Source organism: Falco punctatus (assembly GCF_963210335.1).
Source record: "Falco punctatus genome assembly, chromosome: 2".
Classification (NCBI taxonomy): Eukaryota; Metazoa; Chordata; class Aves; order Falconiformes; family Falconidae; genus Falco; species Falco punctatus.
Window position 1 is genome coordinate 31,719,394 of NC_137581.1, and position 25,316 is coordinate 31,744,709.

The 25,316-nt window shown below is 34.2% G+C and overlaps 1 protein-coding gene across 6 annotated transcripts in view; it reads right to left on the reverse strand.

Annotated features, from left to right (window-relative positions):
- LRCH1 (leucine rich repeats and calponin homology domain containing 1) overlaps positions 1–25,316 on the reverse strand; it is a 133,347-nt gene that overhangs the window by 45,091 nt on the left and 62,940 nt on the right. For 5 of the 6 annotated variants that reach the window (XR_013926095.1, XR_013926096.1, XR_013926097.1 and 2 more), the window contains exons 2-11: positions 24,989–25,133; positions 21,847–21,973; positions 15,717–15,822; positions 15,108–15,244; positions 13,890–14,017; positions 11,862–11,946; positions 7,165–7,270; positions 5,540–5,652; positions 1,718–1,785; positions 566–652 (exon numbers count right to left, since the gene is read on the reverse strand). Coding sequence is in view for 1 of the 6 variants with exons in the window: in XM_080375833.1 (XP_080231959.1) it covers positions 566–652; positions 1,718–1,785; positions 5,540–5,652; positions 7,165–7,270; positions 11,862–11,946; positions 13,890–14,017; positions 15,108–15,244; positions 15,717–15,822; positions 21,847–21,973; positions 24,989–25,133 (1,102 nt within the window). In the remaining 5 variants the exon portion in view is untranslated. The remainder of the gene's footprint in view (positions 1–565; positions 653–1,717; positions 1,786–5,539; positions 5,653–7,164; positions 7,271–11,861; positions 11,947–13,889; positions 14,018–15,107; positions 15,245–15,716; positions 15,823–21,846; positions 21,974–24,988; positions 25,134–25,316) is intronic. The other variant, XR_013926094.1, reaches the window with a different exon arrangement.

Sequence of the window (25,316 nt, forward strand, 5' to 3'; positions counted from 1 at the left end):
GACACTTAAATTATAAAACCTTGTCTTCTGTGGTCAGGGGTAATCTAAAATCTTTCTCTAGCTGCTTCTTCCTCTTTCTCCGTTTGATTTCAGAGTGAGACTAAAGAAACCCCACCACCAATTCAGGCACTCCTTTATGTGCTCCACTGAGATGGGATGAAGCTGGGCCAGAAGACTTTCTCCTTTCCCACAAAATACACCAAGCATGAGTAAGTAGAGGAGAGTTTATACACCCTACAAGAAATGTGTCAGTCCTAGACAAAACTTCAGAATATCACAGCACTGCACATGAGATGAATGGTTAAGGGGTGTCTCCACCTCTAAATTTAGTTTTCTTTTATACCTGAAATCCTTCTTAATTTACTGGGAATCTTGTCTAGATACTCAGGGAGAGAATGCAAGTTTCCTTCTTAGCTATCTAAGCACCTCCTGAAAAACATCAGTATGCTAACAAAGCACCTCATAACTCCAGAGACCTTTCAGTTATCAGTTAAAAAAGAACTCTAAAGTCAGTCAAAAAAATTTTAAATACATTACATTAACACATCAGCTATTGTAAGCATACCTGTTGGGATCTTGTAATAAATCTACTGCTTCTCTTAGTTGTTCTATCATTGCTATATCAATAGTTTGTTCTTCTGATAAATTTATTCTATAACAGAAAACAAAAGCGTTCAAAAAAGAGGAACAACAGCAATTATCAAGGGTAGGCTGAATTTCGGTTTGTGAGCTGTATCTTTCAACTGGCTTGCAAACACTAGAGGGGAAAAAACCAGCTTCTGTGTACACTACTATGTGCTGAATTTATGGAATTTCTTCTGAAAAAAATTCTCCAGCACTTTGTCTTTAACTAAGCCCACCAACCTAATGCATACATACATAAACAAATGTGATGAACTAAAACTTTTAGCATTCAATTAAACAGACTGGCTTCTAAAATTGAAAATTTATTTACCAATATTTGACTTTCATTGGCTGCACTCATCACATGTACTGTTTTAAGATAAGTACTAAATATTATTCTTTTTAATGGACCAGCATGCTTTTTTCTTGCTTTCCCACTTCTCTAATTATTTTTGGGGGTTAGAAACACAGTCTCCTGTTAGTTCTATCAATAAGGGTCTTTCAGAAAGTACTTATTTTTCCCTTCTTTTAGTTTTTGTTTTTAAATCATATCAGACTCCACTGTTTGGATGACTGACAACATCACATTACATTGTCATATTAAATCCCCTTTTCTTTATGCACTCCCCTCAGCAACTGATGTTCACTTGCTCTGCTCTTGAATTAATGTCTATGAATTAATGATTGCTTTAGGGTTAAAATTGTGACAAAAGAAAAAAGACTGAGGAATTTTTTCCAATTAAATTAATTATTTTAAAAAGCACATTAAATTTAGATCTTGCAAGTTTCAATAAAATCCTTTTTTACCAATGCCACTAACAGATTAAATATCAAAATACATAATTAAAAGGCTTGCATGCTACATAGGTAAAAAATATTACAGCATTGTTGGTGCATACAAATTAATTAGTTGTAATATATCACCCACTCTATTTAGCAATAATGTGTAAAACACTGAGCACACAAGAGCAGCAATGCTGTGCTTCTGTCATGTCTCCATGTCAACAAAATTATTAAATAAGGAAATACCAGTTCTAGTTAATCTAATTAAGTGACATAGCTAATTACTCATAGATACATAAAAAATACTTACATTTCGTCTGTTTGCCATTGTGTGTCCTCTTCTATTCTCAGCAATTCATCACACTCTGCTGCTCTGCTCTGTAAGCAGACAAAGTGATATTGAGAACTAAACTTTGCAATTAAGTAGGCAGATAAATTTTGCTTTCAGACTCAGCACTGACCTCATTTATGTTAACAGCTTAGGGTGGCTAGTGGCAGCAATCCAACACTTATGCTCCACTCCTCACTCTACCCCCTTTTAAGATATTGGTTACCAGATCTTCTATTCACTGTTCAGATTTTATTGAGGTCAACAGCCCTTACCCTCCTTTAACAGTAAAAAAAAAAAAAAAAATCAAGCAGCATGAGAATTCTTTACTCTGTGTCCCAGATTTCACTTGTGCTTTTCTGGTGTATGCAAACAATGCTTCAACTAAGCACGACCCTAACTCTCCTCCTACTTGACCTCCTGCCACAGCCAGATTTGTTTACAGACAAGGAAATTCTAAATATGCAAATAGTAGCAACTGTGTACTCCATCCATAATTATTAACAGGATTCGTACTTGACAGTTTTAATAGCCTTGAATATATTTTTTAAAAAAACAAATCAGATCAAAAGCTGCATGCAAGAATTGGTATCAGAGCCAGCTATTTTGGGTTCAATGTATTGTAAATTAGAGCTCCCACTGTCCTACCTGTAATATCAAGTACTACTTATTAGAAACCTTGACTCTCTTTTATGCTTGCATTTGGTGCTTTACAATTTTCTTTTCTTTTTCATCTCAGACAGGCAGAAACACTGAAGTAGTTTAGTTGCTGGTAAAGAAAGAAGCTCTCTAAATGGATGTGCATTTGTACTGGTAGACAATGAACAGCAGAAAACAGAGAGGCTTATCCTCTTTTATGTCATGTGTTTGGCACATCAGTCGCATCACCCTGTACCAATAAATGCTATCCAACTCTGCCATGTGTCACTGAAGAGTGTGCCAGCTTCTCTAACATTCTCCAAAGATGGCCCATTTCGCAGTGCCAATCCCCCCTAGAATGAATAGAGAGCCATTCTTTTTCTTCTCCTTACAGGAATGAAGTAGTGATTTTTCCCCAAAAAAGGGTGCACATCGTAAGATGACAAAAACTGCAGCACTTATTCCAGAAGGTGATCCTCAGCCTCTGGGTATAATTATATAGATAAAATAAAGCCATACAAATTAGGACTAACATTTGAAAAATTACTAAATCCTCCAAGATTAAGCTTCTCTTTTGCACTGCAAGTTGTACTGATTTTATGTATAGTTTAGTTAACCAGAATTTCAATTTTTGAAGACACCCACTGTCCCAAAAGGCATTCTAATACATGACTAAATAAAAAACAAAGAACCCAACAGACTCTGAAATCTGCACAAGAAGGAAAATGCCCCAAATTCAAAATCTTGAGAATAAAATGGATTTACTACCTGTTCAAGTCACCGGTTGTTGATCTCAACTGTCATAATATTAAGATATCAAAATGACAATAAATTAAACTGCTTACTCTGGAAATATTCTTATACTGAAATTCAATACAGTGGTATATATTTTACTGAACCAGTGCTTGCAACACATTATTTTAGATAATATTATCTTACTATTATAGAGGGCATTCCCAAGGGAATAGTCAGCAAAGGGTATGCTACTGAAAATCAACATGATGAAATCAGAAGAACAAGAAAAGGAAATACAAAGTGTATACATAATATAATGTATGGTCAGCTTCAGATGTGTGTACCCCTTTGTCAGGAGAGGATGGAAGTATTCTATCCCATTTTACTTAGTTCATTAACCTCAAATGTGCAAACTTGCTGAAAATCTGTATGCAGGAAACATACAATAATTTATTAACTTTTTAACTATCTAAAAATACTACTAATAAGATTTTAGCTATCGGGGGGTGGGGTGGGGAATCCTTCAACCTTTTTTTAGTATAGAAGTCGCAAAAGAACAAGCCAATATAAGATAAATTGTAGTGTCCTAAACATCCAGCAACTATAAATAATAATTATATACACTACTGAATTCACATTTGTATTTGTAAATAGCAAAAACCAGTAATATGTATTTACTATATAAATAAAAAATTCTGATAACTACATGTCTTCAGTAACTATCAAAAGGAAAAGTTTGTTGGTTTTTTTTCTCCTTTGCTCTTAAATGCTAGTCCTCTGCGTCTCCTCCCTCAGAGACTGCAACTAGCTAAAGATGATCTGCAAGAGTTTTGTTACTAGAAAAGACAAAAAAATTGCTCAAATAAAGAGATCTTTTGCAGAACCAGAAGTCTGTTTCCAAGAGGTTGAAAGGCCACATCCTTTCTCTTTCTGCTATTACTTCCCAGTACATTTTTTCCTATAAGGGATGGAAGATGGAAGTGATAAAATGCCTCTTTGTACCCCTTAAGAATCTCTGCAGGAGGAGAAAATCAGTCTAAAAATATCCATACTAGATAATCCCTTCTGGCCTATAAATCAAGAGGAGACATCATGCTCACAGGAATGGTACAGTACTACTATCTCTCAAGTACCTTTGCATTATAAAGGATCTAGAAAAAGTATTCAGCAAATAAATTTTCGCAGGAAAAAAACCTCTTAGCACTTGCTCAGAATTTCTCCAGAAACTTCCAAAAATTCCTCAGTCTACCTAACTACATGTAATCTATAAATTCATCAGTCAGTCCTTACTATATAATAAAGCAAGTGAATTTCATGAGTTACCACACAACAGTAATCACTAATGATTCTTAATACATTTCTATGGATTATTGCAGCTTACTCAGACATGTATGTCTAGACAGATTCCACTAAACCTAATGCCACAAACAGAAAAAAATGAGTAAATGACAACACAAATGGGAAAAACAAAATGGTACAACAACAATTTCTAAAAGATCACTCATTGTGACAAGTAGTTCAAAAAGAAAGCCCATTTGATAGTTCTGTGACAAGAAGCCATATGCCAGGAAGGTGCCACATGGCTGATAAGCAACTACTTATTAACCATGACAGAAAGACAAAAGTAATGGATTAAGCAACTATGATGTGTAACCAGCAACCCAGAGCTCCAGTGTTCAGTAACAAACATCTTAAGGAAACTGAAGTGGCACCCAGACCTTTACATATGAAAAAGACTGATGGGTAGAATATCAGAGTTTCTTGTTATGGGTAACCTGTGTTTTCTTACATACTTAATTAAACACACATATATGTTTTGTTATACACATAAATACATTTACAATTATTCAAATGCACTTTTCTATCACCTCTATCATCTACAAAGTTCATAACAGAGCCAGTGTATACTCCCTAAACTCATCAAGAGAGGAAATCTTGTAAGAGGTGGGGTCCTAGAATAATGGATTTTATATCATTTGTCTTTACAGATGTCTCAAATTCTACTATAATTTTAAAACATTTAGGAAAATGTATTTTAATACCATAATGTTAATGCATAACTTTAGCCACCAAAGCTAACACGGAAAGTCTTGCTTTTTACAAATGTAATAAATAAAAAGATTGCTCAATTCAAAATATAAAGCAAATAGTACAGAAAATAACTGCAACTTTTTAAAAAAGTCTTAAACATAGTTAAAGGATAACTCTCACATATATTAGAAAGCGTTATGGGTAAGCGGACTTCCTAGATTAATTATAATCACTTTAAACCTACCTGCTTATTTTTGCCTTCTGTATCTTTTATGACAATGAATATCAAATGCAGTCGCTTATTCATTAAAATATCTGCAGTTTGTCATTCCTGTTTGCTCTATACTTACAAAAGTAGTGAAGATATTTCCCCCCCACTTAAAATTGTCACAAACTTGCCTTAATGTAACTCATGAATTCAGTAGTAAGAGTATCCGATTCATCAAACTGGTTTCCTGTTTCTCTTGACTTATCATTGACCATCAAGTGAGAAGATCCTTGATGGAATTCCACTAGTAACAACAAAAAAATATAGAAGAATGATTTCTGGTTCAGCTCAACGTGTTACTTAACATAATTTAAATGTATTAAATTATACAGCTCAAAACAAAAGAAAGTTTACATTTCAAGCATATTACAAACTTCAAACAAATTAAGACCTTTGCATTTTAACAAGTGATGCCAATTCGTTTTAAAATTGTAATAAATCAATACCCTGGGCTCATACATTTGTAGATCAGAAGCACCACAACAGGTGCTGATGGAGTCAGTTTTGAACTGTACCAGGTATGTCTTGCCATTATCCATACAAGAACACAGCTGGACGGCTTCAGAATATTTTAAGACATTCAAATGTTTCAGCCAGTGATTTGCAGTTTAATGCAACTGCAGAGTCACTATGCTGTAACAAAAACTCAAATTCCTAGCAGAACTCAGACAAAATTATTCAGAGCCTTGAGAGCCCATGCCAACCTCTTGCTTACATATACTATTTCCAGGGCTATGAGGCAGTAATTTTCCCCTCTGTTTGAAGTACCCCGATCCTAAAACTTACCCTCTCTAGTTTGCTAATAAACACTATAGGATATAATGCTCTTACTATCTCATATTCTACTAAATTCTGATGAGTATCTCAACTGAAGTTAATTTAAGCTAGTATGTAACACTGAGGAAAGGCTGACCTCCTATTTATGTGGTTTCCATATATGCAACTCACTGAGTTCATCCTGCCATTTTTCATTAGTATGTGTAGACCTTGGAGAAACATTGTTTATCAATGCATAGATATGATTTAGAAATATACAAGTGACTTTAATAAAATCCAGGTAAAATTACACCTTCTTGTAAAATCTGAAGAGATTTACTTTTTGCCAGAGGTAATGCAGAGTTTGATTAATAAAGCTTTATATATGCATGAAGTCCAACTACAGAAATAGACTGCTTTTGTACATTGCTAACTCAGATTCTGCATTAACGTTTTTATTAAGTTATTACACTCGTTATATTACTGGTTGGGAAGCATGGTTTAAACCAACTCTCATTTTTCTCCCCCTGGCCAGAACCAGAACTTTAATACTTGAGATAAGGTGTCACAAGTTCACTGGAATTGTTACAGAAAATAACTATAAGGATCTCGATTCATTATAGTTAAAAATATTCTAAGTAGCACACTTTTTTTCTTTTTTACATGACTGCATGTGCAGGCACAAAGCTTCTGGATAGGTAAGCGTTTATTACAAAAAAAATTAAAATGCACAAGGTAGTGAAAATACCTGTTTTCAACTAGAATATCAGCAAGAAAAAAAATTAATAAGGCATTTATCCAGTGCAAAATTAAACACTGAAAATTCCAAGGAAAAATAGCAGTAAATAAAACTGATTTCATTTAAAGATGATGTTTGTTGACCCCTGAAATATTGATGCTTGTTGGGCTGTGAATTTTTCAAACTGAATTTACAGTCTTATACATGGAAGTATCAACAGAATTTCCCCGTATTTAACTTCCACTGTTGCTACATTCCAACCTTTTCTTGAGTTAGCGCGGTGACCTGAATCTTCCTTTACAACATGATCTTCTTCCATGATGTCCGACATTGGAACATTAAAGCTGATAGTATCTTCATCAGATGGCTAAGAAGAAATAAGAGAATCACTGGTTTCAGCTCAAACCAAGAGTGATAAAAATGTATATATTAAGATGAGTGCTCACTAAAGACTGGCAAACTAACATGGGAGAGGATACCAGAGCATCCAACATGACCAAATCCGGTTGTAGGAAGATGCAGTCATGCTGAATACATCCTTACAGGAGGCCTGCCAAGCAGCAAATTCATCTGTTCTCTTTTCCTATTGTCATTACTGCACCAGTCCTCTCCTTGCGGTGACACCACTGTACTGTGCTGCTCCCTGTGCACTTTCCTGGGACAGCTGAAAATACAGGCTCCTTGCAGCCACCAAAATCTGCAGAAAAACTGAGCTGCATATTACAGTCCCTTTTTCTTTCCCTCCCTTTCTCTGCTTTACCACTCAGCTTGTTAGTTTAATGCCTAAAACAAGCAAGACTAACTTTGTAGGCTGAGGCAGTACCTTTTATTAGATTAACTGGTAGATCTGAAAAAGCAGCATAAACTCCCAAGTAGACTAGCTTTTCTTCACTGACTTAAAAGTTCACCCATTTTTTCAGGTGTATTAACCGGTACATTGAAACACATCACTTCTATCTTTAAGCTTATCCTGTCTATGATGCTACAGGCTGCGGCTACACAAAGCAGCGCTGACGCTGGCCTTCACTTCTGTCCCATGCCACTATGGCTCTGCTGCTCTGCAGGACTGGCAGGCGTCTGCTCATAGTGGGACCTGCTTCACCTTCTCTCCTAGGTGAAGGTGAGCTGCAATAAAAACTGAGTTGAACTCAGTTTTTCTGAGTTCAGAAAAACTCCTGAGGTGAACTACAATAAAAACACAGTTTGCAGAAGAGGTCAAGTTCTTATTCTTCCTCTCCTGAGACGGAGAGCTTACCACTACAAGAGTCTCTCAGAGCTCTGCAAGCATATTTCCCAACAAACCCACTGACATCGCTCATTCTTTAGATGCTCTGCGTTTCTGTTAACTTGCTACTTTGTACATGCGTATTCCATACAAATATTCTGTAATTATAACTGCTACAATTAATATATAGCAGTTTGTTCTATATCCTTTAAGATTATAAATTTCTAAGGAAATGGCATTTCTCTGTTTATCAGTTCAGCCCACTGTAACACAACATCTGCAATGGAATGGGAGATTGTTAAATACAATCAGTTATTCAGTTCCACAGTCTCTAGTTTCTGGTAGAATTACGCCTTTTTGCTACCTTTATATGTTCATATTCCATACAGAAATTAATTTTTAAAATCCTGAAGCTAAGGGTTGTGATAAGTGATGGAGCAAACCTGCTTTGTTCTTAAAAAGCTGTATTAAAGATACATACAGTTATTCCTATTTGCCAAGAATACCCTGGACTTAACACATTTTGTAGATGTGAACCACCATAAATGTTGTTCTTCATGAATAAATTGCATGTTATTAACTCTGTAAATTCACTGGCTGTATTCTTCTGCTTAAAGAAAAAAAATTCAAAAGAATATTCGGGGACTTAATAACGCCTTAGCAAAATGATTAAGTTTTATAATGAAGTGAATTAACATCACAGTAATGTTCTTATTAGTCAATTTTTAAAATAAATGTTAAGTTTTTAAATAAATTTTATTTTTAAATGAAACAAATCAGTATCTCAGAAAATAAACAAACCACACTCCAAGTATTCTAAGCACAAAAGTCACTAGTTCTTCTAGATCTGAAACAATGACAATCCAACAGCTTTAAAAAAAAAAAAAAAAAAAAAAAAGACACTTGCACAGTATAAATTCATTCAGACAACCAAGGTTACAGTGAAGTTCCTACTTTCTTTCAGGTTGTATCTCATGTGATATTTAAGCACTAAATTTAGTTATTCTAGATCAAAGATTCATGTTTTGTTATTTTCACAATTATAATTATAAAATATTACAGTAAAATGTTCTTATACATATTATTACAAGTTCTGAATACTAAAACAAGCAGGATTTTTTTTTTTTCTTACCTGAAGTAACGCTCACAGCTTTTAGGAAAACATTTTGGAGTATTGGTGTAAAAAAAAGCCATGGGTCATTGAATTTGGAAACAGAAAATCATTACTTTAACAGGCTATGTCTCACTTTCACAGCTTACAGAATTCTGCAATTGATTTTCCAGGTGTTTCCTGCCAGTGTACTATGAAATAGAAACTACCCAAAACAGCCTGCGATAATACAAAAGTATTGCTCCTTCATAGCTGAAATACTGTATCTCACTTCCTCTGTCCACAGGTTTATTTTTATTCAGCTAGCCATAGCAGACAATAGACATATAAGAATCAAAAATACCTAACATTATTCCAACACTGAATTCACAGGATGCATTCTGAAAGAATCCTCATATACTTTCTTACTGGTACTACCACGTCACTGTTATAGGTAATAAAGTAGGGACCACACCTGGATCTTAACAAGTACCCTTTTGTCCTAATGAATTTTAACTTAAGGAAAAAAATAAGGCCAAAGGGATGTGGATAATGAATCAAAATGCTACACTGTTCCTAAAAGATGTACATGAGTACAATACCTGAAAGCAGAATTTGCCTTCAAGTTGCTGTGATCAATTCTACAGCAACACTACAAGATATCTTTTACTTGAAATGCCCAAGATGACAATATCTCTGAAGAACTGACCCCGTAATGATAGCACCAGCAAGCCAGATGGACATACGTGAATTGTGCATTTCATCAAGTACTCCCTCCTATGTGTATGGACCCAAAGCTAATTAGCACGCTTCTTAAACACATTAGTACTCAAACAAGTGATTCCTTTAAATTACTGTTTTGAAGTTACAGAAATGCAAAATGACATTGTAGTATTTTCTGTAAAAGAACTGAAGCTCAGCCAGCACTAGCTTTCAGACTAAACTGTAGTTTGTTTCTATACATCTGATGTATTTATAAAAACCTTCCAAAAACATGTTTTAATGATCACTTTATGACTGGTTATTTAATGTTTATCTGATGTTTGGTGTGTAGATTTCTGATTGTAATTAACAATGTGTATGAACCTATATTTGCAACATGCTAATATTTCTTCCAAAATTCTCACGTGTAACACAGGTGTTAAAGAACGCATCAGAAGGACAAGCGAGTGGTGAATTTACTACCAAATACATTTGGGACTACTGACCTTAGCATCTATTTTCTCCTTAATAGTAGAGCAGTAGTCAGGCGGGGATGGAATAAGTAAACAGTTCTCATAAAAAGCCTTTGTGCTAACAGAAATGTATTGGTTCACTATTGGTTGTCCTTAAAACATTTTTTGCAGCATTGGGATAGCTACTTTTTGATTACAGGAAAGATGATCTATTTTCCAAAGGTGTTATTTATAGCTAAAGAGGAAATTCTGGAATAACAGTTTCATTAATAAGCTAACTCAGCTTCAGGAAGTATAAGAATGGCAAAACAGTTTAGAAGTGTCTCTGAATGGACTGCATGCTCTTACAACTAGAGGGAACCATTAGAAGTCTGGCTGGAAACCACAATAATTCTGCTTCGTTTCCATCTAGCAAGAAACTTGCCCAAACACTTGGAAATCCCTGTGGGCTTTTTTTTTTTAAGTGCTTTTGTATTTAAAAGACCAATCAGTGTGTAAGTAGATTCATTTTCAATCAGCTTTTTAGTAACTACAAATTCAGTATCTAAGCTTGATTCTTTACACATTTGTTTCAAAAGCAACATAATATCTTTTCATCCAAAAAGGACAGAAACACTAAAGAATCAGTGTAAAATTAAGTAGCAAGCAGCTCATTCTTTTATTGTGACCTGAAAATTTCCCATTAGGTCAGACCACGAATCCCATTATTTGTACATTTTAGAGAGATCATCACTAAATTATATGGCAAATTATTTACTTATTTATCATCTTTTATTGTTTCAATCCAACTAGTTTTAGTGCCCTGTTCAGCTAAGCAGTGCCTCAGAAAAAAGGCCCAGGAAAGTCAGCTCTAACTGCTTAGGACAACATTAGTCTCAGAAAGCCATCTTTCTCTTCACTCAATCAGACAAAATAGCTCAGAAAAAAAATCTGAAGGCTTATTTCCAGTACTGACTAACTGCCAGAGCATGTAAATGCATTAAGATCTGCAGAGTTTCTGAAGTTCCTACACTACAGCAGACTGGCATAACCATGACACCACAGAACACACCAGGGCTGGGCACACTGAAGTCCTGCTAATTCCTAAGAGGAAAGGGTCATCAGTTGGAGAGAAAACATATGAGAAGTCAGGCATGTACTCATTTACTTCATTGGAAATAGCTGATGTGGATTCTGGTTTGGTCCTCATTCTCTAGATTATGTAAACTACCTAAAATCTGCATCATTGGTAGGCCGTTGACCACTTGTAAGCAAATATCTCACTGCCCTCTCCAGAAAGCGTATATAGAAAAAAAAATAATCCCAATCTCCTTTTATCTTGATTTTAGCCATTTCATAGCTAGAAATTCATGCCAAGTATGTGGTTGCACAGTTTTGATGGGTAAAAGCATATTCACATTGTTACCCAATTTAAAATAAAGTCAAAATACAGGTCCTGGAAGCTGGACACAAAATTCAGGTAACTTACCTCTGTTGCTGACAAGCGTTTATCACCATTATCGCTACCAACACCTGAATCTGAGTCCTTTTTACTTGGGTATATGTCATCAATGCTAGATGTGAAATAAATAAATAAATACATAAATAAATGAAAATCAATAAAAAGCCATCATAGTATTTACTGTTCGAATACTGTCCTCGTTTCACTTAAAGCAAAATTCAAACCAGTCTCATGGTAGAGGGTGAAAGAGCCTAGTATGATCAAAACCTACAAATGTGCAATCTGGTGACAGTAAAATAGATCAGATGGAATGGCTGGTAAACCTAAGGATTAACCACACCAACAGAAAGAATCTGCTATAAAGCTTGCTTTTGTCTGTACACTAACTAGGCAAACATGCTTAGTTACTAGCTAAGTAGCACAGTAGTCTGAAGTCATTTAGCCTTCGGATAAGCAACTAAACTACTTGAACTCAAACTGGAGTCAACTGATTTAATTGTAGCCACTGATGCATTAAAAATGAAATAGTATCTCCCTGGGGCTTGAAGTAATTAATAACACAGAAACCTCCTTTCGGTGCTTTAAAATAACTTTGAAATTTAGGTTTTTAAGAAAATTACTATAATAATGGCAACTGCTCTCTCTTCTGGTTTCATTACCTAATATGACCTCTACTTATTGTAAAGTACACTAATAGACAAAATACTCTCATCACCTATTTTTTTTAAATATGCTTTACTATACTCTCATTTGCAATTCTTAAAGCTGTAATCCTGAGTTCAGATTGACGCAGAAATTTAAAAAATAACTTTACCAGTCTGCACCAGAATAAGCTATTTGATTAATCCTAACCTTACATCATTTCTCAGTAAACACGAACGATTTTTCATAACCTGACCAGGTTATGTTTTTTCTTTAGAAGTGTGAAGTTATCCTCAAAATAAAAATTGGTAACTATCATGTGATAAAGCATTAGGCTATTCATTACTGAGCGGTACTCTGTACCCTTACCCTAACCTGTATGCTCCTAGACAACAAAAACGTCATACAGGATATGACATTCCTGTTAATTTTCTTGTATACTAAAAGAACAAAACAGAAAACCAGCAGGTGTTTCCCAAATGGAAAACTTACTCTTCATCCTGGATTCTCCCCACCTTTTGGCATTTATTTGATAGAAATTCATAAAGGTGTCTTCAAACACACATAGAGGGAAACAATTTGCTTGGAACCTTATCTGGGTAACTGAAAGGGAGATCCCGTAACAGGTTGTGGTGATTTTTTTCTGGGGTGTTAAGCATCACTGTTTGTACATACATTAACACTTTGTTTTTATTGGGTACTTCTCTCCAAAACCAAGGCATTATCATACTTTCTCTGGTTGGTTATACTGTACTTCCCATTTAGCAAAGAAGGAGCTGGCTAGAAGCTGGTTTTCAATTAGCTGCGGAGATTCTGATAGAAAGGAGTTGCTTTGTATTTAGTTCCTGCTCTTACACCACAATACAAGATTACATTTGCTAGATGTTTGATGCAAGACATTAAAGATTTTGTCATTTATTTTGCTAACAAATTAGTACATATCACTTTAAAAGGGTCTCAGCACTCATGCTGTTTCCTTTGCTGGATGGAGAAGCCTCTGGATGAGTAAGAAAAGCTTAAAAAAAGCTATGTGAGACATGTGTAATAACATATAAATCACAAAACAACACAAGAAATGAAAATTTATTTAATATGTTAATAGATTTACAAGAAAGTTCCAACACCTAATGATACTACCACCTGAATTATTCTCCATATATTCCAACATTCTACTAATAAGAGGCTAGATCTAAACTGAGGTTCACTTCTAAGCTTTTTCCTAATGTGCTGCTAACTTTAATCAGAACTGATCGTTAAAAATATTTTGTTCTAAATTCTCATAAGGATTTCATTGGAATAAAATATATTAAAGTAAAACAAAGCTCTGTTCAAGAAAGCATATTCTAAACAGCATCTAAACAAACAAAACTCTGGAAGCTAACGATACAAATATATTTATATTTTCATACATACCTCTCCTCCACAGGTTGTGGCAAATGCTGTTGTTCTATGGCATTAAGATACAGTGAGTCTGCTGTTTTAATCTGACAGGCCTGTACAGTCAGGTATTTGAATATATGCACCTTACCCTTTGTACAAATCTGTTAAATAAGAAAAATAAGTTAGGTTTATAACTAGAATGAAAGAAATAATTTATTTCAAAAACAGATTTTATTCTTTTATTTTAAATTACTAAGAAGTACTTCAATTAATCAATTATTTCTACCTAAAAAAATCCAAATGAGGTTTTCACTCAAAGAATTACAATAAAATTTATCATATAACCTACTATTAATCATAAATTGAATAATTATTTTCCAAAATTAGACAATAATGACATTTAATTTATCAGCACAACCTTTATACTCTTAGTCAATTGTTTTTATTAGTGTCCAAGCATCTTTATTGCACATTTCACATGCATTTTAGAATTTTTTTCTTTAACTGCACACTTCTAGCTCAAGTGCTTGCTGAGACTTGCACCGTATTTTTTGAGTTTAGGAGCAGCATCACCATTGGTTATGAAACGCATTTCTCCAACGTAATACAAACTAAGTATTTCAACAGTTGTTGATCTAGAACAGTTGTAGCTTTCAGAGATGTACTTTGAAATTTGTGTCCAGAAAGGCAACAATGTAGTTGTCCTTAAGCAGCAAGCACAGGTTCCATACATTTGTATCATCATTTCTCAGCATGGCCTACAGTTCAGAACAGGAGTTTGATTTGTTTGCATATCACAATCTATAGATTTACATTATAAAGTAAAATAAATTTCACATTGCTTTTGTTCTAGACCATCTGCATATTTTTAAGTTAATAATAAATCACTGTAGAACCTTCTAGAACTGGGTTCTTATTAACAGAGAAAATGTATCCAGGAAGTTTCTCCCCTCTCTTTTTCAAAATTATATATATATTCCAACATTAAGTTTCATATGCAGATAGGAAAGACAAAAATAGACAGGCAGCTAATAGAATGGAAATCTTCTAGACTTACGTTGGTTCAAGTGGTGCACAGACTCATACACAGAACATAAGGTATTTTCTATGCCTTATTTATATATCAATAACTAATGTCTGTGATAACTGTATTTCAGAAGCCTACAGTTGCAGAAGATGACATTTTATAGGCTATAACTTGTTATCATCTACCCAATATTAAGGCACAATTTAAACATAGATTTTACTTACTTGTGCTGGTGGAGACTGCAAAGGATTATTCTCAAGCAGCAATACTTGTAACTGCACCATCTTTCTAAAACAAATTGGAATCACAAGCACTTTATTGCAGGAAAAGTCGAACTTTACCAAGGGAAGCTGTACTAGTTCTAGAAGTAACAAAAAAGAGAGAAAGTGTTTTATCTCTTTATTTTATTTTGCCATAAAAGAATAAAATATTTCTGAAGAAACCTTCTTTTGCTTTCAGGAAAAATACTCAGGCAGGTGTAAGAGCAACATTTATTCCATACTGGGAAGTTAAAAGCGTGTTGTTGTTATAGAAGTGACATTAAATTTTAAAATAAATACATGGAAATAATTTTTTTCCCCTGAAACTCAGCTGACAGTTCCCATACTATTCACAGGTAAATACCTGTGCAAATTAAAAGATGTCTAGAATTATAAAGATAATTAATTTAAAAACCCTCACACTTATTTAATGAGTACCACTGAAGATTATATTCTGCAAACTCAAAAGGAATAAATTTAAACATGAAGTAATTACTACTTTTTAATCTTGTTTACTTACATGATTGAAAAAAAATGTTCAAAATGCTAATAAAAAGAGCTGACTGTTTTTACCTTGGGGTAAAACTTCGAGGTAATTTCTTCTAACATTCAATTCTTTTAAAGATTTCAGCTGGCCTATCTGCTGCGGCAAAGCTGTGATTTCATTACAGCTGACATCCTACAGCAAAATAGTAATAATACAAATAAGGAACTTTTGGCTCCTAAGTGTTAAATAATACAGATGTGAAATTGCAGCTAATTTGCTATTAGTGTTGTAACATTTTATTAACCTGAAAACACGCAAAGATTTATGTCCTGTCTTCACAATGCAAAACTAGATAAATGAAAAAATGTTTACACATTAAAGCACAGCGTGAACTCTTATTTGGAGAACAAGTTTATTTTGAAAGTTAATTTAATTTTCATAGAAACATTCAAATAAATCCATTTGCTTAAGTTGTTCTACTTTTTTGTTCTTAACTTTTCTTCATATGAAGAACTCAGTACAATGTTTATATAACTAAATATGTTTGGATGAAAAGTGTGGACCTGATTTTTTTAAAAGGGTTCTTGTTCTTCTGGAGGGAATACTTAAGCAAAATTGGAAGGGAAAAAAAAAAAAAAAAGACAGAGGAAGCAGCAACAGAATTCTGTAATGATGCCCAGGAAAGACATATATTTGATTATCCCATCATGTAGTAGGCCATAACAAAATAGAACAGGTCTTGGTTTAGTATTATAAAAATATTCAACATAATATTGTAAAAAGTACTTCTTAACTGCCTTGACAGGTCCTAAGCAGGTCTGATATTGATGACTAAATACAACTGGTTTAATAATATGGATGAAATTGGAACCCATCCTCATTTCAGCACTCCTAAAAGAGCAACTGCTGTAATGTTGAGTTGAAAGTACAGGGTCTGGCTATACTGAGCATAATTTCAAGCACATAGTTTATATACAGTAATATTAGTGTAATTAATATTACCCTTTAAACACTATTGCTAACAAGCTGCTACAAATACGTACTGAAGATCAGCTTCTTGGATTGTCAGTCTAAAATGAGAGAGTTTTCACATACTTGCTATCATTTTTGTTGCCAAGCAATCTATAATTAATGTGAAATCAAAAGCATGTTGAAACCTCTGCTTACATCCCAGAAAACCTGTAAATTTGAATAAAGTCCCAATTATGCTTCCATTCCTGCATTAAAAAAACGTTGAAGTATTTCAGAGTATGAAAGCTAAGTGGGGTAATACCAAATTTTCCTGAATAGCCAACAGAATACTTACAGGATACTCACTCCTATTCTTTAGATTGTTTGAAATTGATTCATAGTGTATCTGGGAGCTCTTAGACTACAAAATTTCTAGAAATCAGTCAGATTTCCAAGTCATCTCTTTGAAGATAGTTGATCTAATACTGATCAAAAGCATTACATTAACTCTTTATCTTCAAGTCTAAAAACTAGTTAACAAAAAATAATAGTAAAAGCAAAATGTGATCTGGCAATGCTGCTTGCTGTATCAGACAATTTTCTTCATGTAACAGAATCTCACTGCTGCCAAAGCTTTTTTCCCTTACCAAAATACAGTCAGGAAATCATTCTAGCTTTTAGACAAGGAAATTAAAAACACCAGTTAATGAGTGCATCTCTTGGCCAAGTTGCCACAAAGTATGGTTAATTGCACTGTTCCCAGGTAATTTATTTTTAAAGCTTTACTGTCCTATTTTTAATTTACAGGCTTTACACAACTTCTTAATTAGATACTCAATTTTTAGAGCACAGAATTTAAATTTAATGTCACCTTGTGGCAGAGAAACTCTAGACCAAGTGCACTTATGCACACACATCAGAAGTAGTCAGGGAAAGAGAGAGAATTTTAAGGGAAGTGACAGGGATGGAGGGGGAGGCAGGGGGAAGGCTGGCAGTGTGTAGCCTCAAAAACACAAGTCCACTTACAACCTTCCAAAACATCCTCCATAAAACTGATGTGTTATGACAGCACGTCAGCATTCACAAGATCTCTAGAGACAGTAGTATCCTTTATCCTACTAAACACTGCAGTCCAACTTTTTTTTTATTACTTTGTTTGAATAGCCATGAAAAACAAAGACCTGTAACGTTATTTCTAGTTATGCTCGTGACTATTATTAGACTTCATGAGCATGTATGTGACAGAGACAACATTTATCTTCCCCATGACTTTGCAGTAATGGAAGCAATACTATCAAAGTCAAATGCCTATAGTTTTCCAGCTAAGATTTTTTTAAAGGAACTATGCAACCAGCAGTTTGGAACTTCATGGACATCTGCAGCCAATTGAAGTGCAAATACCTACTCAAGTTCCAAGGGGCTAAAGTTTGCTGAAGGTCAGACTTCTTGCATTAATTCTATTTTGCTCTCATTGGTTATGCCATATCCTGCCATGACAACACAATTTCTCAAGATTAGAGAAATGCAATTTAACATTAATTTTTGTGTCATGAAACTCAATGCTGTGAAAAAAAATTAAAATTATCAACAATTTTCTTTTGTTTACAGTAAAGTTTAAATGGTCTTAAACCAATAAAATTCATAATATAAACAGAAAAATAAATATGGTACTACAGTTCCATATTAACATATTTATTCACACACACACTGTTTACCCAAACCATCCAAATTGAGGTAAACTTCCTCTTTACATCTACTTTAGAACTTGGGACTCCTGACTGAGCTATTATTCCTAAAAAGCACATTGATTCTGTCAGATCTTGTAACATAAAAACCATACTGAATGGTAAAAAGAAGTTACACAGTGCATGAGCACATGAATCCATTTAGGCAAAGCAGGCAGCAGGTCCCACTTGGTCAGGCTGCTGGCCCAGGTTAGATGAACGAGGTGAAGAACATAAATCCCAGCTGAGAGATTTAAAGGCTTTGAACATGAGACAGAAGCATCCCAGAGATGCAGAAGGCTGTTATCTGAAGAAGGCAGAAGTGCAATACTGCCTGATAGGGTGGAGAACAGAATTTTACTGTAGGTCTGATAGTTTGGGGTACAATTACTGAGCCATCTCTGCCTAATTACTTTTCTTTGATGGAAATCAAGTTTTAGTTTGTCTTCACACCAGTTTTGCCTTCATCCTTCTGGCTGACAGTAGAGGTGTGACTGAGTTACGCAGCTGCAAATAAAAGTAAGTTTCCCAACCAATTTTTCCAAGTAATTGCAATACATTCTGCAGGGAGAAGAATTAATATGTTATTTCAATGCTTGCAAGATAGCTGTCCGATCTATATAACCCAGAACTCTAAAATTTAAAAGAATACCTGAATATTTACTGTATGTAAAATCCAAGTCATTCTATGCAACAAGTGTTAAATTTATATAAATATATACACATGATCGAAAAATAACTGCCTACCCCATTTTGGAGCAGAGAGAGGGAAAATAGAGTTAGTTGTAAAGATCGGACCTAATTTGCAGCATACTACGCTTGTATCATGTGACTAAAGAGGTAAAATTTGTTTCAAAGATAACAAAATAAATAATCCATTTGCTACGTACACACAGATTTTACTGCATGCAGCCTATGAAACACTTTGGGAACATGAGGGTGCTTGGCAAAGTCCTGGAAATACAAAAACGGCATGCAGCCAGGTGGCATCTGTCACCTCTCAGGATCAATCCCCTAGGCCAGCTCAGCGCCAGCACTGCATATGTACCAAAACGTGAGCATGCCCTGGAAGAGGGCTAGGTGGTGGTGCTGCTTGGAGGCTGCATGCTATTCACCCTGGCATTGCTCTCACACAGCTGAATGTTTTGTGTAACAACTGCAGTATGATGATCTTTTTTGTTTTCTTTTTACTCATTTTAGAACAATGATCACCTTATTATCTAAGCTGCATCATACTACATATGCCAATACAGATCCTGGCTCTCAATCCTACCACTATGTACTTCTTCCCAATACATGACAGTTTAGTCATTTCCAGCAAAATGATGTAACTAATTTCACTGGAAATGTACGAAACAATCATGGTGGCAAGCAAATTAAGTAATCAGGTCATCTGAACAAACCATGCCCAATTTAACAAAAATTTATTACTCACTTCCCCTCCACCCGGTTCTAATCACAAAGAACTAACATCAGACCTTCTTCAGATTTCAGAATTCTTCTCAGCTACCGAAGCGACATGCTACTATAGCCTCTCATTTGTAATCTTTTTAGAGTAGGAATTGTTGTGTTCTTCATGACAAAGGAGTAACACTGAAATTATACTTTAACTGGAAAGCAATATGAAAATCCAGTATTGCAGAAGTTAATCTAAACATGATTTGTTTTAAAAAAAACAATCTATCCCTACCTTCTTTGAGTATAATGTACATTTGATTTTCAAGCTTTTAACTTTTCAAAATTCTAAAATACAGATAATGGTTACTATTAAACTATATACAAACTCCTAACAACAAATGAAACTCTCCCAGCATCAGCAATGCTAGTTCACCTTACTGGCTGGGTCCAAACTTGAAAATGGAGGGAAATTAGAAAGTACTTCAGCAGCTATTTCCTGAAAATATTATCACAGGCATCAGTTAATACAACTAAAACAGGTGAATCTAACCAGACAGAATCAGGCTAAGTCTATCAATTATTTCACAAGTCCCTCACCACTAAGCTAGGCTGCATTTAAGCTAGAAACAATCAAGACCTAACAGGTTCCAGTCACTGTTTATTGTCTATTCAGTCATCCTATCCCCTAAATTAGGATGTATTTAATACTGTTCAACTTTAATTATATATAAAACTGAAAACGTCGTATTTTACTGAATTTACTTTAAGCACAACAGAAACAATGCTATAGCCTAACTTTTTTTTTGAAGGTTAATTAACTCAAAATATTTAGATAATCTAATTAAACCCATCACACAAAAAAATTAAAATATTTGGTAAGATAAACCAATAGTGCTCACCAAACAAAACAAACTTGGTAGTCTTTAGCTCAGGTAAAGCCCAGAAGGGAAAGGTAACTACCCCTGCCATCCTCATCAACAGCCAGATCATTGTAATAAATAATAGAAGCCTGATATCACAGGATGCTGTATAAAAAGAATACCAGAAGGAAAAAGGTCCTACAACTGCCACTTCACATATGAAGAATGTGTAGCGGGACTGAGGCCTAAAAGAAGGTCAGTTCAGTTTCTATAACATAACTTAGTAGAAAACCTACTGTTATAAAAACGATGATATAATAAGCAGGCACTTTCAGGTACCAAAAAGTTGTGCAAGATAAATGCTGTCAATGGAGAATAACAGCAGCTGGAAGAAAATTCAAATATCATTATTTACTATGCATAAATTGCAATGTCAGAATGCAGTTTATTTGTCAATTTGTATCTTAAGAGGTCAAGGTGAACAGAAATAACCAGAAGACATAACACATATGCCATAGAGAATTCAGAGTCTCAGCCTACAATATAACAAAAGAGGAAGATAAAAGGGGGGAAAGAGAAATGTTCCTTGAGATATATATTTCCCACACATAAACTTTGAAAAAAATGTGCAAATAAATTAATTTTAAGTTATGGTACCCAATAATGTTTGCCTTTTCAGATTCTCATTTACTAGACTATATTCTATGTGATCTACTGCTTGCAGAAATGATGGTGTGGACAGCTTTGAAAACAAGAGGAATATATTAATGTTGTAAATCTGTTTAGATGGGCGTTCTATGAAAGAAAGGTTGAATGACAAAAATAGTGAAATAAAATGAAAATGTACTGATAAGACCAGTATCGCTAGTGGAATGCAATATGATAAGCAGATAGTAATAACAGAAAGAAAGGAAGCAGAATGGGAGGGTGCTACAGAGCTGGATACAGCTTTGCAGAGCCTATGCCAGACCTATGAACCCCGTACAGCAAAACAGGGAGCCAGTGTGGACAGTGAGTAAAACTGGTAAAAATTATGACCTTAGAAGCTGAGTTTTGAATGAACCAAGGGCAGTGATATTGTTTTGAAGGGTCCTGAAGAACACAAAGGAAACTATTATTGTGTTACTACCCAACACACTTGAGAAGTTCAAAAGTTATTTTTTTAAGCCTGCATTATAGTATTAGGTGTTTGTTCAAATATATTTGCAAAGTGAATTTTACTATTTCTAGTTAAATACAAAGGAAGTAAAAATAAAAAAAATAAAGAAAGATCAGTAACATACCAGTTCCATTAACTGTTTTAGCTGACCTATCTCTTCTGGAAGGGAACCTAGCTTATTGTTACTTGCAATTAAGACTTTTAGAGGAAGACCACACAGGCAAGCTGGCAAAGAAGAAAGCTGATTTCGACTGCAACAAAACAAAACAAAAAAGCCATCCATTAAAACCACCAGTGACATTCTACTGTATACTCACATGAAGTCCGAGAGTTGTAAAATTCCTTCATTTTCATCAGTCAGATTTTATGCAAATAAAATGTAAATTTTCAAATCGCAATCACTAAGAAAACACTTGCATATAAAAAATATCTGCATTGCTGACTAAACAGTATTGTGGAATTTACCACTCTGGAAAAAATGCATTATATCAGTTTAATAATATCTGGTTACAAGTTTGATTGTCACCTAGAACAGCTGTTTCCCTTCCTAATGAATACAGGAAAGCCAAGTGAGACAGTATTTTGCAAGGATTTAAACATTCCTATGGTTTTATGTGGCACTATAGTGGATGCCTTTTATTCCAACTAAAAGATAAATACATAAATTACAAATGAAATGGTTATTTTCTCAATTCCTTTAAAACACACTTATGGTTGAAAATTACTTGTATGAGTCTATGATGTTAACTCAGGTAAATACAGTAAAAAATCCTGGGACTATCAATGGTTCATTTCTTTCCAACACTCATATTGAGCCATTTCATCTTGGTATCTTACTTTATCCTTTAAAAATTATTTTATCAATTATAAGTGACTGACATGCCATTTTATTCTTCACACCACATTTCTGAAAGAAAAAATAAGTGGGCAGAAGATTTTCATGAAGAAGACTTGCAAGGATAAGCAAAATTTGGTATAAAACTCTCAAAAGAGATTTAGGTTCTCATTCCAGTAGTAATTACTTCGGAAGCTAGAATTTAAAGATGACAAATGCCATGACCCTTTGTAATCTCAAGATGATTAAAAATATTAATTTATTGTGATTTGTGGATCAATTCCCAGAAGAAACTTCAAGCACAACAGAATAACAGTTCAACTACTGTCTTTCCTAGAATATTTGAATGTTTTTTTAAATACAACTTTTCTTTATTATAGTTATTAATCTGTAGGAAAACAATGAACAGTAACTTAAAGTAACACCCCAGTAAGAACCATTTTAGTTAGCTCCTGCATGACTGTTAGTGTTCCAGAGAACGAGTATGCATAACTGAACTCTGAAAACAGATGACAAAAATTGTCCTATGTAATTTCAGTAACAGTCGCAGCATTGAATTCAAAAAAAAGGAAAATAAAATTCAAATTCCACAAATCTCAAAGCATTTCTTCTTCAACTGCCCATCCAGTGGTCTGCTACAAAGCTGCGTACAAGATGTATATTCATCCTCCACACAACAGTTTCAAAACAGTTTATAGAGCAAACCATCATAATATAGAGACAGACAAATGAGAAATCCAACTACTAATCAAAGTAGTAAAAAAAAAAAGAAACAATGCTTATTGTGGAGTCAGGATTCTCAATTCTAGAGTCTTTACAGAATCAAGTCACAACTTATTAAAAAAATAAGTAGAAATAACTTTTTAATAATTATAAATAAATTGAGGAAGCCTAGAATGTAAAAAAGTTACACTATGCAGCAGATCAGACACACCAAAAAAAAGTAAAAATCATTTTTACGTTCTACAGAACTCAGAAGCAACCCACTAAGAGACAAAGAACAACACATAACCAGGGTGAGTAATAGAACATCATTAGTTTAAAAGGAACATCTTTAAATGAAACATGAACAGTATCCACCAAGGCCCAAACACTAAGTGTACCTCTTGGCATCACTTACTGATGTTATATAACATATGGGCTCTAACCGTCAGAAAAATATGGATTCTAAATCTGTAATATTTTTCTTGCCAAGCAGCAATATTTTTAGAAAGTCAAGGATATACTTCCTTTTTCTACAGACTGCTTATTGTGTTCAACTAACATGGTGGAAGGGCATATCCAAGTGAAACGTAGATTTTAAACTGAGGAAAATTATCTTACATAAAACATTAAAACTTTCCTTTTATTTTGCCTAATTTACTGTGATACGTGATAGTAACTCTGTAGTTATTCTGGTTTTCTGATGATTCACACAAATTCCACCACTAAATTGAAGTCTAATTCACCAGTTCACTATATTGAGTTATAACTGGGTTCATTCCAATTCCTAAATTTACTAATATGTTTTATGTAAACTTAATAATTTAATCCAGTCTTAGTTTCTTTACATATATATATAACAAACAGAATTTCAATATACCAAGTCATATCCCTTATATGTATGCAGAAACTCAGGACGCACTATTCTGTTTCAATTTTTAGAGCCAAAATTAGTGCTCCACAGCTGCCAAAACTACAGTACAGTAACAACACAGGAAGGCTTGAGAAATACCTCAGTGTTTACAAAACTGATGATCAGGCCTTCATACCTTAAATTTCAAAGCCCGAGAGCCACTTTGCCCCCTCTCAAACTTCATTCTTGCAAAGATCTTCACTACTACAGTTTTTACATACTCAACTACAAAGGAACCTCCACACCTTGTCCCAACTGAAAAAGCTGACATGCCCTCTCTCAAAAGCAAATATTCATTCACCTGCACTTTAACCAGCAGCAATTCTCTATGCCAACTAGTATTCACACACACTTTTCATTGAAAAGAGACAATTAAATAATTATTTGCCACTTCCTCCTAAAAAAGGCAGTAACTATACTTTTGCATAATAAAAGGATACTAGTGATAAAGCATTACATTTTAATTCTTCATTCCCCATGAAAAAACATGAATCCTCTGTCTTTGCTCCTCCATCTTTTTAACCACAAAAAGTATGTCAAGTTTCACAAAATTCACCATCAGAAGGGAATTAAAAGAATCCAACTCTGCTGATGTGATTAGCATTATGAATTTCTTCTGAATAGAAGCATAAGAGAAAGAAAGGGGCCTTTACAACACCTTCATACAGAGCTGGATCTACAGCCAATGAGTTTTTGCATTACTGTTTCCAATAAAATGAAAAGTGTACTCTGTTATTCCAGAAACACATAAAGTGCAGACAAAAAAGCTTTACACATTTGCAAATAAACACAAAGATGTGGCAAAGTTAAACTTACCTCAAATTTAAGTAAGTTAGCATTTGCAAGTTTACTATGGCATCTGGTATAATTTTAATACAATTGTGGTATAGATTTAGTGTTTCCAGTGACACAAAATGGCACAACTCCGTAGGAACCTCAGTTAATCTATTCTTGGATAAATCTGAGAAGAAAAAAAGAGAAGGTACATTTTTGAGCCACCAGAAAGATACACTTCTTTATTAAAATAAATTAATAAATCTAATCCTACAGTAAGACAGCAAATTAAGCCAGTGTTTTTATTATGCAAAATAAAACTAGTGCTAACTTTTACAATCTTGAAATGGAATAGACTGCATATAAAAGA